Here is a 13,948-nt window from a genome sequence, read left to right as displayed (position 1 = left end):
CAAGGAATGTACAGGATATGATAGCACTACATGAAAAACTTACATCATTACTAACTTCCTATCTACAATTTTCTGCCAAATCAATTTGTTACCTGTCAAGACTCCAACATTATCAGATCTTATATTTCTATCTTTTAAGGCACTTTTTACTGTATCAATCCACCTATATCTTGGTCTTCCTCTGGGTCATTTTCCTGCCAACCTGGCAAAGAACACTTATTTTGCTAATCTTTCCTCTCCCATTCTGTTCAAGTGACCATACCACCTGAGATTAGCTCTGATAACACATTCCTGGATGCTAACAATGTCAAGTTATTTCATAATATCCCCGTTTTTAATATGATATTGCCATTGATGCCATCTGTTCACGCCTCTAATCTTTCTCAGGACTCTTATATCTGCGATCTCTAGTGTTTGGTCAAGTGTTTTATTTCTAACCCAAAGATCCATAAGTTAAAATTGGCTTGAACACTGTGTTGTATATAGCTAATTTAGTCTTTTGACTCATTTCTCTCTTATTCCATATAAATTTATTCAGTTGACTTCCTACCATACCAGTTTTGTTTGATTCTGTTGTCTAATTCCATATTTAATTTACCATCTTCATAAAAAATCGTACCTAAGTAGCTGAGATGTTTTACTTGATCTATAGGTTCTCCATTCACAATGCAGTTGATATTTTCAATGTTTCTGCCTATTTTCACTGTCTTTGTCTTGCAATCATCTTTGGCATTCATATTTCTAAACAATAGTATATCAAATCTGTTATTCTGAATATCATCACTTTCTAATGTATATCCTCAAGCAATATATCAGTTTTCAGAATATTTCTCAACAAATAACAATAACAACATCAATACATGAAAGAGGAAGAAAAAATAACATGAAAAGGTAATAAGAGAGAAATCAGCTAAAACACTACACTAGCAGTATACAAGGCAGTGTATAAACCAATAATACCTAGAGCATGTTGCTTATAAAACATGTTATATTTATTTTAAGCATGAAATTTCAATACGACACTTTCAACAAGGTAATGAAATTTCAAGTTGAGAAATTAATTCACTAATGAATTTTAATGAAGTTTTTCAACCATCAAAGAAAATACAGTAACATATAAATTCTGTTCCATTATTTATCTTATTGACAGCTCTTATAACTTACCTTGAAGTTAGCACCTGTGACACTTATAAGTAATATTCCTGCTTATTACTTTCATCACTCATGAGTAATCACTAATTAATTACTAATTAATCATACGTTAATCACTTAATATGATCCTTTTAATCACTTATATTCTTGAGATACGTTTCCAGAATGATACGTGTGTTGACTGGCCTTATTCATTTCAGGGAAAAAAAAAAAAAAAAGGAGCAAAATGAAAACACCATACCATCTCCAAGATTAGCTTTCTTTGCAATACTTTAAAAAGGATTTGAAAATTCTTATAACAGATAGGATTTGAAAGCAGTGATCCACAATGTATGCACTGCATTGCCGTGCACCAGTAAGATGTATAATAGCTCGAATAGTAAATTTGATGTCTGAAATATATATAGCACAACACAAGGTCATATGGCTGGATTTTATGATAGATATAAATAGACACCAAATCAATTCATAATTCTGTGATGTTTCTATATGAAGGATCCTCTACTCACTTTTTTTCTCCACCTACCAAGTTTGAAAATAAAGGTAAAGTTTAATCCAAATAAATAACAATTCTTCAGATATTAATTAAGAAAATAAATGATGCTTACATATCAGCATCCTCATCACGTCTATTAGTCTCTGCTGAAAATGTATTTCCTAAGTTTACAGCATCAAGCTCTTCAACTCCAGTCCTAAGTTAAGAAAAATAGAAAATAAAGTGTTATATCATCTCATTTATAGAAATTTCAAAGCATTATAATCAATATTTTTCAAAAACTACATATTATAAAATTTATTTTTTGTTCTATTTTATTTTTAGTTATTCCAGTGAAACTATTGGCTATAAGTATTGTAAAAACAGACTGCTTCCAAGCTATGAGGAAGCAAATTCTATTGAGGAGAGATATCATATACAATCATTCCTTAACAATCACTTCTGCTGAATGCATTTTTTTAGGGTGCCATTTTGTTAATTTATTAACTTTATTATAATGACTACCATTATAATATTTATTGTTTAAAATTTATTGTAATTTGGTCCCCAGAACAAGGGATCTAGTTTCTGCTTCCCTCTCCCCACCTTGAGAGTGAATCATACTTTAAGAATCCAGATCACGCCCCCATTCAAGGGTACAGCAGTAAAACAGTTCTGCTGGATAGTAAAAAATGTGGATGCTAAGGCTTCCTGATAGTGATAATTCCCACCTTTACTCTGCCTGGAGGGATGCAAAGTATGGCATTCCCTTTGGCTTCCTGATAGTGATAATTCCCATCCCTTACTCTGCCAGCTCATGATTGGAGGGATGCCAAGTATAGCATTCCCTTTGTATAGGTAGCATGTTTGCAAGTCCCTCGTCTCATATTGCATATCCCTATTCTTTATTTTATTAACCTCTTCCACATAAGATGAATATGAAAATAATAATAATACACAACAAAAAATAAAAATCCACAAATATTAATATAAATCCACTCTTTAACACTCACAGCTTTATGCATGGTTTAAGAGATACTTGTGCCATAATGATGAGAACTGCCTACATGTAGACATATGAAACAATTTAAAAAAAAAAAAACATTTATTTCACAGATATTTCAATCTGAAAAAACAGGTCTTTAGTGGCTAGGCAGGCAAATATGTACAAGGTAAAACATTAACAATGGATTATTTAAAAAATGGTATGAGCTACATGATAGTATACAGAGCAATGCAATGTAGGTAACCTGCAGTCATTGATATATTTTTGGCAAGGAGCAGTTGTTCCAATTCAAATTAGTATGATGCAGCAGGGCTTCAGCACTCTCTTTAAATAAATATTCAAATTTGAAATAACATCAGTGGAGTATGTGCATTCTAGAATAGAAGATTTTGCAGCCAATGTCAACAATGCTGTGCTAGAACAGATTTCTTTTCTCAAATTTTTTTATTAACTGATGTAAGACTGATCTTGTAATTTTTTATCCACAGAATGTCCAGTTTGCCCAAAACAGGAAAGGTAACAATCACAGGGAATTTAGTAAGATGCCAGGTAGGGAAAGAGGAAATTGTTTATCTTTAGAGGAAGGTACCCCTGAAGAGAGTTTCTGATTGGAAAAGATGTATGCACTAGGTTGTATTTCTGGAGGATTCTTGAAATCAATTTGGAAATACCTGAAATATATGGAAGTGGAACTTTCTATACTGGTTCCGGATTGTTGGATATGAGTCTAAAGAACAGTAATTAATAGCTTTAATGGAACATGTACACCAGACATATTAAAGTAAGTTCCAGGGCTTACACATGTAACAAAAATTATATAGAATTTATTCAAAAACTGCAATATATTTCATCCAACATTACATGGGCATCATCAGGAAGATAATAGACCATTCTATTTCCCTGACGACATTCATGTAATGTTAGATGAAATATATTTTGCAGTTTTTGAATAAATTCTATATAATTTTTGTTACATGTGTAAGCCCTGGAACTTACTTTAATAAGAAGCACAGTAAACCAAGCCTTCTTATCTTACTTTGCCATTCTTCTTTGGATGAATTAACTACCTCCATCTACCATAAATCTATCTTCACTGGTAGTTACATTTGGCAGTCTGCATATCATCCATCCCAAACTAGTGGAATTATAAAAAAACTTTATGGCATCGGGCCCATACAGTGTACTCTAGCCCATAGGATCCCAAGCTAGAACTTAATATCCACTGCAACATGCAACTTAATTGCTTCTCTCAACCAAATTATACACGTCTGACTCTTACAAGCCCACTTCCAATAACCCTGAACTGGTACAGAGTTCCAATTCCATATATTTCAAGTATTCCCAAACCTCAAGAAATGCAATCTAGCACTTACATTTTTTCTGATCAACAAACTCTCCTCATGGCTACCTTCCTCTAAAGATAAATGATCTGCTCTTTCCCTATCTGGTGTCTAAGTTCCCTATGATCAGCACATCTCCTATTTTGGACTAACTGGACATTCTGTGGATAAAAGATTACAGGTACACCAATCTTATATCATTAATAAAGAATCTGAAAAATCAGTTCTAGCACAACATGGGATTGATACTGACCACAGAATCTTTTGGTCTAGGATGCATCTACTCCACTGATGCCACTTCAAATTTAAACATTTATTTAAGGAGAATGCTGAAGCTCTGCTGCATCATACTAATTTGAATCTGAAGGACTGCCTCTCTTTGCCAAAAATAAAGGAAAGCCTCATTCTTATCAGAAATCAATAATTTATCATCTATATAAGAATGACTGGAGGAACTTTTTCTAAGCATTTCTGACCAGTTCCCAAGTTAGTGGCATGGGCAAGCGGATTTTTTCCTCCCAAAAAAACTCAGGTTTTTCATCCTGTAAACTCAAGAAAATTTATCATAGAACTATGGTCAATTTTTCTTGAGTTTACAGAATGAAAACTATTTCAGACAAGAACATAACCTGTTAGGTTAGAACCGAGAAATGGCAGCACTTGTTTGCCAGTCTCTTCATCAGTTGCTGCCTACAATCAGTGATAGTCTTGGAGCAGCTATCTCTGATTGGCTACCAGCAGAGAGTGAACTGCCCATTCAGTATCCAAAAGCTAGATAGAGTTAAAAGGCATTGCCTACTCCCTATAAGGGAATAAAAGGTATCAGCTGATTTATTTTTATTTATGAATTACTACAGGTTGTCCATATTGTGTAGCTTTTTATGTCACCACATAACTCATGCTGTTTTTTAAATAATCTGTTGTTAACATTCTACCTTGTACATACTAGCCTGCCTGCCACTAAAGTTGACCTGTTACTTTCTTTCAGGATGAAATATCTGTCAAATAAATGAATTTTTTTGAAATTTAATTTTGTTTCTTTTAATCTTGCATCTATGTATAGACAGTTCTCACTCACAGCCTTAACAGCAAGATAAATGACTTGAAACATCAGCTATAGTCATCAAAACCATACTCATTATATGTACCTGAACCTTAGCTGATCTCCTCAACAACCACTGTCCATTCCAGCTGCTGAAACTAAACCTCATAATTCTTTTCCACCAAAAGAACATCAATGGTGTGTTCTTAACAACTAGCATCAAAGAATATAAAACCTTGAATCTCCCTCCACTCTCATTTAATATACTTTGGCTCAATATTTCCTTACTTAACAAATTAAGGAAATGTAAGGAAAAGTAAGGAGTGTAAATATTAATATGTGGTACTGAGACCACATATTAATATAAAGAGTTTATTAAAAATAAATAATTAAAAAACCCAACGAGTTTTGTGCGTCGTAAGACTTACATCATCAGGGATAATGGTATATAAACTTTTTTACAGAACAAAAGCTTATTGACAACGAATTACACATATTAGATGTTTTAAATAACTTCACAACTTTTAAATAACTGAGAAACCAGAATACAAATGATATATTCGTTAGTGTTAGTGTATGCATGTTGGAACATTGCTAGTTGTTGTCACATTCTGTGGTTCATGTGTGCTATATCCTAGGTCCATGGTAGTTAGTGCAATAAAAATCAAGCCTTGATTTTTATTGCACTTTGTAGGGATCCTAAGCATTTGTTCTACTTCTTTAAATTTTCTTGTGAAACAGTTATTATCAATATATGACATGTTTGTCTGTTGCCAGAGTACTTGATGGCCAGTAGTGGCTGTGTGGAAAGCTCAACCTGATTTGTGCTCCCTTCGTTTGTTTCAATGCACACTGATTAAAAGAAATGAAGAACTACACTACTTGGCACAGAACCTCACACTTGATGGTTTTGAACCCAAGACGATCAAAAAAATTCTTAATGTAGGTCCTGCAACTCCCTTACTTAAACAAGATTTCAAGAATGCAATCATACTGCCATATATCAAAAAGGTCACAGACAAAGTGGCTATGTTGCTCTGCTAGTACAACATAAAAGTGGCTTTTCTACTTTTATAAAAAATATCATGATTACTACATCTGCCAAAACTGCCACATCACCCATTAAAAAACCAGGTATCTGTGAGATTCATTGCTCTTGTAGCATTTGTTATTTAGACCAGAGGGGAAGGTCAGGAGAGATCCAGATGTCTGAACATGTAAAAGATGTCAAAAAAAGAAGGGAGCACAAATCAGGTTTAGCATTCCACACAGCCACTACTGATCATCAAGTACTCTGGCAATAGACAAACATGCCATATATTGATAATAACTATTTCACAAGAAACTTTAAAGCAGCAACACAAATGTTTAGGATCCCTACATAGTGCAATAAAAATTAAAGCTTGATTTACATCAAATGTGGTTTGTCTTCATCAAAAATCTAACTACCACAGACCTAGGATATAGCACACGTGAACCACAGAACGTGACAACAACTAGCAATGTTCGAACATGCATGCAGTAATGAATATACCATTTGTATCCGGTTTCTCAATTATTTAACAGTTGTGAAGTTATTAAAAACATCTAATATGTGTAATTAATTGTCAATAAGCTTTTGTTGTGTAAAACTTATATACCATCATCATCATCATCAAATTCCTGCCATGTACCCTCAAGGGGTGTACAGGATATGACAGTACTACATGAAAAAATTACATCATTACTAACTTCCTATCTACAATTTTCCTCCAAATCAGTCTGTTACTTGTCAAGACTCCAACATTATCAGATCTTATATTTCTATCGTCTAAGGCACTTTTGTACCGTATCAATCCACCTATATCGTGGTCTTCCTCTGGGTCGTTTTCCTGCCAACCTGGCAGAGAACACTTGTTTTGCTAATCTTTCCTCTCCCATTCTATTCAAGTGACCATACCATCTGAGATTAGCTCTGCTAACGCATTCCTGGATGCTGACAATGTCAAGTTCTTTCCTAATATCCTCATTTTTAATATGATATTGCCATTGATGCCATCTGTTCACGCCTCTAATCTTTCTCAGGACTCTCATATCTGCGGTCTCTAGTCTTTGGTCAAGTGTTTTACTTCTGACCCAGCTCTCAGATCCATAAGTTAAAATTGGTTTGAACACAGTCTTGTATACAGCTAATTTAGTGTTGCGACTAATTTCTTTCTTATTCCATATGAATTTATTCAATTGACTTCCCACGATACCAGCTTTGCTGATTCTGTTGTCTATTTCTATATTTAGTTTACCATCTTCGGTAAAAATTGTGCCTAAGTAGCTGAAATGTTTTACTTGTTCCACAGGTTCTCCATTCACAACACAGTTGACATTTTCAATGATTCTGCCTATTTTCATTGTCTTTGTCTTTTTATTGCTGACCTTCATACCATATCTATTACAACAGCTATTCAATTTAGTCAGAGAATCTTGCAGACTTGTAGCGGATTTATTTAGAAGTATAACATCATCCGCATAAAGCAAAGAGCTGACATTAACATCTCCAATTTTGATATCAGGTTTAATACCACATTCCTTCATAATGTGATCCATATAGATAATGAATAACAGAGGAGATAGTGTACATCCTTGTCTCACACCAGATTTAACATTAAACCATCTTCCTGTACTTCCTTCAATTCTAACTGCTGACTCACAACTCAAATAAAGACTAAGTATTGCTTGATATAATGCCCCATTGACACCATATAACTGCAGCGTATTGAATAGCTTCTCTCTTGGCACCTTGTCATATGCCTTTTCCAAATCGACAAAACTTAAATACAGATCTTTGTTATATTCCCATGCTTTCTCGACTATTTGTCGTAAAGTGAAGATCTGATCCTGACAGCCTCTATTTGGCCTGAATCCAGCTTGTTCTTCACCAAGCTTTTCTTCCACAATTCTTCTCAACCGTTTCTCAAGTATACTTGCATAGATCTTGCCAGGAACACTCAGTAGGGAAATACCTCTATAATTCTCACATTCAGTTTTATTTCCCTTTTTATATATGGGTACTATGAGAGCTCTACTCCAATCATCGGGAATTCGTCCCTCTGTCCAGGCTTTCTGAACTATGCAGTGCAGCCACTGTAAGACTCTTATACCACCATACTTCAGCATTTCTGGTCGAATATCATCTACTCCTGCTGCCTTTCCACATTTCAAGCCTTTGATGGCTTTTTCTACTTCAAGTATGGATATGTATTCCTGACTGCATGCCTGGTCAGTGTTTTTTATCACTGTGCTGTCCTCACTGCTTGTTTCATTTAGCAGTTTTTCAAAATAATTACTCTATACTTCAAGGATATCTTTTTCTCCTGCTTTCATTTCACCTTTATCATCTCTAATTCCTCCATTCCTAAGCTTCTTCAACAACCTCCAGAATATTTTGCCACCTTCTTGATATTTATTTTCTATATTCTTGCCAAAGTCCTCCCATGACTTTTGTTTAGCTAGTTTTACACACTGTTTAGCTTTCTTACATTTGTCTCTGTATTCTGTAAGAGTAAAAGCTGACTTATTTGCCAGGAACTTTTGATATGCTTTCTTCTTTTCCTTCACTGCCTCTTTAACTTCCTGTGTCAACCAGGGAGTTCTGATTTTTTTATCTTTGCACACAACCTCACCACATGCCTCTCTGGCAGAATCAATCAATGTTTCCTTCAGAGTTTGCCACTGAATCTCCAAGGTTTGATTCCTGTTCTCAAACTCTTTCATTTTCTTTTCAATAATATTTCTGTATTTTAGTCTAGAGTTTACATCTGAGAGCTGCTCAACTTTTATTCGCTTTAAAACTTTCTTACATGTTATTCTTTTCAATATGAAATTCAATTTTATCCTGCTCAAGCCTAAATAGTGATCACTTCCAATTTCAAATCCTCTGTACACTCTGGTGTCCTGCACCAGGGAGAAAACATCACTATCAACAATAACATAGTCAATGAGACTTTTCTTATTCCTAGCCTCTTCTCTCCATGTGAATTTGTGCACATTTTTATGTTGGAACATGGTGTTAGTAATAACCAGTCCATGTCCTGAGCAGAAATCCAACAGATATTTGCCATTATTATTAGCTTTGCTCTTTTCTCCAAATTTTCCCAAAATATTTTTGTATGTCTCACAATCATTTCCTACTCTACTATTTAGATCCCCAACAAGGACCAACTTTTCCTTTTTCATTGTGTCAGTTGCTTTTTCTAAAGCCTCAAAAAATTCCTCCACTTCTACCTTAGTAGAACCTTCTGTGGGACCATAGGCACAAATAAGTCTCATTGTCCAGTTCCCCATTCTCATATTTGCCCACATTACTCTACTTGAGACTGACTGCCATTCAAGAAGATTAGCCTCGTATTTTGTGTTGAATACTATGGCTACTCCTTCTTTTCCTTGATTGTTATTGCCTGAATATAACATTTTGTATTTATTGCTCAGAAAGATCTCACCAGTTTTGGTCTTTTTTGTTTCAGTCACCCCTATTATGTCGATCTGGTACTTATCTAATTCCTCAGCTAGCTCCATTTCTTTGCCATTCAGGCTTCTCACGTTGATAGTACCGATCTTTAACTCTGGTGATGTTGAGTTGGGGTTTGTTTTCAGATTTGTTCCAGTAGCTGACTTTTCGCTGTTCGCCCTGGTTCCCTGGCGAAAACAACGGGGGCCTTGTTTAACCGGGCGACGCCCCAGCCAGCATGAAATTTTGTCATGTTGTACCATCATTTTTTATTTTGGTTTAACCAATAAGAATACAATTTGGTCGGCTAAATCCCAAATTGCCAGCCCATCCTCGTTCGTTCAGTATCAAAGTAGATACCCAACAGGGTGCACCACGAGAAGGTGAGGATTGGACATTAGGTCAGAAGCCCTGGTCGGTTCTCCGCATTCCTTTAAAGGCTATGTGGAGGTCTCCTCTCAGTTATACAGCTTTGACCCTTAAGCACCCCAACTTACCCCTAATGATGTAAGTCTTACGATGCACGAAGCATGTTTGGTTTTTAATTGTTTATTTTTAATAAATTCTTTATATTAATATGTGGTCTTAATACCAAAAACTGCCTACAGAACTGCTTAACCACAGAAACCTACGTCTATGATCAAATCTTGCAGGGAAGCTCTTGCTCAGCAAATTACCATCCCATGTCTGCCTTCTATCCTTTTTGTAATTGGGTCACCAGCTTTCTTTCTGATCACCAGGTATCAGAAAGAAAGCTGGTATCTGTGAGATTCATTGCTCTTGTAGCATTTGTTATTTAGACCAGAGGGGAAGGTCAGGAGAGATCCACATGTCTGAACATGTAAAAGATGTCAAAAAAAGAAGGGAGCACAAATCAGGTTTAGCATTCCACACAGCCACTACTGATCATCAAGTACTCTGGCAATAGACAAACATGCCATATATTGATAATAACTATTTCACAAGAAACTTTAAAGCAGCAACACAAATGTTTAGGATCCCTACACAGTGCAATAAAAATTAAAGCTTGATTTTACATCAAATGTGGTTTGTCTTCATCAAAAATCTAACTACCACAGACCTAGGATATAGCACACGTGAACCACAGAACGTGACAACAACTAGCAATGTTCCAACATGCATGCAGTAATGAATATACCATTTGTATCCTGTTTCTCAATTATTTAACAGTTGTGAAGTTATTAAAAACATCTAATATGTGTAATTAATTGTCAATAAGCTTTTGTTGTGTAAAACTTATATACCATTACCCCTAATGACGTAAGTCTTACGATGCACGAAGCGTGTTTGGTTTTTAATTGTTTATTTTTAATAAACTCTTTATATTAATATGTGGTCTTAATACCAAAAACTGCCTACAGAACTGCTTAACCACAGAAACCTACGTCTATGATCAAATCTTGCAGGGAAGCTCTTGTTCAGCAAATTACCATCCTATGTCTGCCTTCTATCCTTTTTGTAATTGGATCACCAGCTTTCTTTCTGATCACTCACTACATGTTGTGAAGACAGTTTCCTCTCCTCAGATTTCCCAACTAATGTGAAGTACTCCAGTACTTTAACCACTCTCTTGAACCAACAACTATACTTCACTGACTTCAAACCCTATCCATAGCTCTGCTGATGACAATACACTCCATTCCACTTTTTAATTTGACAACCTTGTAGTGCTCAATTATTAGAAGCCACAAAATTAACTATAACCAATACCCTAAACTCTGATCTCCTTGTTATACTTCAGTGAGGCAAGAACACTATAAACTTCAATGCTACCAAAACTCAATCCTGTCTCATTTTGTGCAAGAAAGATTTCATGTCACTTCCCCCTAACTTCAATAATACCCAGACCCAAATATGATTAAATCTCTTTTTCTTGGAGTAACCAGCACCTGCAGCCTTTTTTTTTTTTTTTTGGCAGAAACACATCTTATCCATAGCTTTTGCAGCTGCCAAAAAAACTGTACTTTTCCATTCAAGGTACTACCTCTCACATGTATAACTGCTAACACTGTATAAATCCCAAGGCTGTCCAACCATGGAATATTGCTCACATATTTAGAGTGATGCACCAAGTGCAGATTTAAGCTCATCTTTAGGTTTAATAGAATGAAAACAGCACAAGAAAATAAGTTTAATAGCTCCAGTATTTTGTCTCTGTCACAGAGACATCATCTGGGATACAAGATAAAAACTATAATAACACATATGCATGCACACACAATAAGTGGAAAATATTAGACTAGAAGCCTAGTCTTAAGGGGGGGGGGTTCTATGTGGATGCTAGTAGCTAGCCTTGGATGTTGAGTAGGTCAAAGACTTACATTCCCCAAATCTAGGGAAGTTTCTCACAACCATATTTATTTAGATTTGATTGGTTTTGTAAATCTGTTGCTGATTCAAAAAAAAAAAAAAGTCAACTTGATAAATGGTTAAGACATGGTCCAGGTTGGTGGGAGAACAATGAGGATTATCTGGTATTCCAGTAGATGATTTGGGTTAGATCGTTAGTGACACAAACAATTCTGCTTCTCTTCCAGCTTGGTCTGTGAAGTTAAATAATTGAATCCAGCATGAATTATAGTCATTGAAACCTTAAATGAAGATAATCTAACTGTCTGAGTAATTAGACTGTATATAATCAACATTCATAGATAAATAACCAAAAATGACACACAGTTATCAGAATTAGGAGAATGGTAATGGGCATAAATGTTGATCTCAATTATTTTTGAGAGAACTGGGATGAGAGCAATGAAACTATAATTTGATGGCTAATTTCTCTCTTCTTTGAAATGTACTGAATATACTTGCTTCTATAGTGTACGATTTACAATATTTCATGCTCGAGGAGAACGAAAGACTGTAAAGATTTTACAAATAAAAAATAAAAGTCAAAAGAATTGTTAATTTCTAAAATAATAAGGATTCTTCTGATATCTTTCTGGCAAATACTAGAGTATGCAAGTAATGATATTGTGAGACATCTAGGTGATGTTATGATGGTACCACTGGATGTGAGAGAGAAGCACAGAAGGAAAGAAGACATACTCAAATAGCTTTTTATAGAGGAAGGAGAAGGCCTTACTGTCATTTAAGCAAGTGGCAAGTTTTTTTGCATCTGGTCCACTCAAAGTTGAATTGGGATTTGATGTTTTTTGTTTTTATTTATAACTGCTGCAAGCCAAAGGTGTCCAATTGGCTTGCAGCAGTTGGACCTTAGGTGTCCAATGAGTATATCAAAACAGTCTTTTCTTACCCAAATTACATGAACTTTTTTTTTTTTTTTTTTCTGTGACTGCTTTGATATACTCATCGGACACCTAAGGACTGAAATGTGGGATGGAGGCCATCATTCTAACTAATATTATCTCAGTTATTTGGCCAGAAAAGATATTCAGATCAGGAAAGTAAAATGGTAATCTGAGCATTTAAAGGATATACAAAAAAATGTATATCTCTTCTTTGAAATGTACTGAATATACTTGCTTCTATAGTGTACGATTTACAATATTTCATGCTCGAGGAGAACGAAAGACTGTAAAGATTTTACAAATAAAAAATAAAAGTCAAAAGAATTGTTAATTTCTAAGATAATAAGGATTCTTCTGATATCTTTCTGGCAAATACTAGAGTATGCAAGTAATGATATTGTGAGACATCTAGGTGATGTTATGATGGTACCACTGGATGTGAGAGAGAAGCACAGAAGGAAAGAAGACATACTCAAATAGCTTTTTATAGAGGAAGGAGAAGGCCTTACTGTCATTTAAGCAAGTGGCAAGTTTTTTTGCATCTGGTCCACTCAAAGTTGAATTGGGATTTGATGTTTTTTGTTTTTATTTATAACTGCTGCAAGCCAAAGGTGTCCAATTGGCTTGCAGCAGTTGGACCTTAGGTGTCCAATGAGTATATCAAAACAGTCTTTTCTTACCCAAATTACATGAACTTTTTTTTTTTTTTCTGTGACTGCTTTGATATACTCATCGGACACCTAAGGACTGAAATGTGGGATGGAGGCCATCATTCTAACTAATATTATCTCAGTTATTTGGCCAGAAAAGATATTCAGATCAGGAAAGTAAAATGGTAATCTGAGCATTTAAAGGATATACAAAAATTACATAAGTCATCCAATTTGGCACTAACATGATGCCAAATGTCATAGGAATGGCTGGTTGAAGCATGTTTCATAGAAAAGAAATGTGAGTGCAGTTTATTTGAATGAAGATATGAGGTGGTCTGAGTTCTTAGTAAGGTCTAAGGTGTTAGAAGATGGGAGGATTATCTATCTTAACTAAAAGAGAAAAAAATTCATCTAAATCTCTCTCTCTCTCTCTTTCAAAACCATGTTGATTAATCTAAATTATTACCAATTAAGGTTATAAAAAAAAACAGAAATAATTTACTATTCAATGATTATGAAACAAAGACC

The 13,948-nt window shown here is 34.9% G+C and overlaps 1 protein-coding gene across 1 annotated transcript in view; it reads right to left on the bottom strand.

The window, feature by feature from the left end:
* The window catches only part of LOC150092400 (splicing factor C9orf78), a 97,200-nt gene that overhangs the window by 45,957 nt on the left and 37,295 nt on the right, over positions 1 to 13,948 (bottom strand). Inside the window, exon 5 of the mRNA XM_090414858.1 lies at positions 1,761 to 1,844. Coding sequence (XP_090270984.1) covers positions 1,761 to 1,844 — 84 coding nt within the window. The remainder of the gene's footprint in view (positions 1 to 1,760; positions 1,845 to 13,948) is intronic.

Source organism: Typopeltis vanoorti, chromosome 26 (genome assembly GCF_054136105.1).
Source record: "Typopeltis vanoorti isolate ZY-2024b chromosome 26, IOZ_Tvanoo_1.0, whole genome shotgun sequence".
NCBI classification, from domain to species: Eukaryota; Metazoa; Arthropoda; class Arachnida; order Uropygi; family Thelyphonidae; genus Typopeltis; species Typopeltis vanoorti.
The sequence above is the reverse complement of the archived record's forward strand: the minus strand, read 5'-3'. Positions and strand labels throughout refer to the sequence as shown.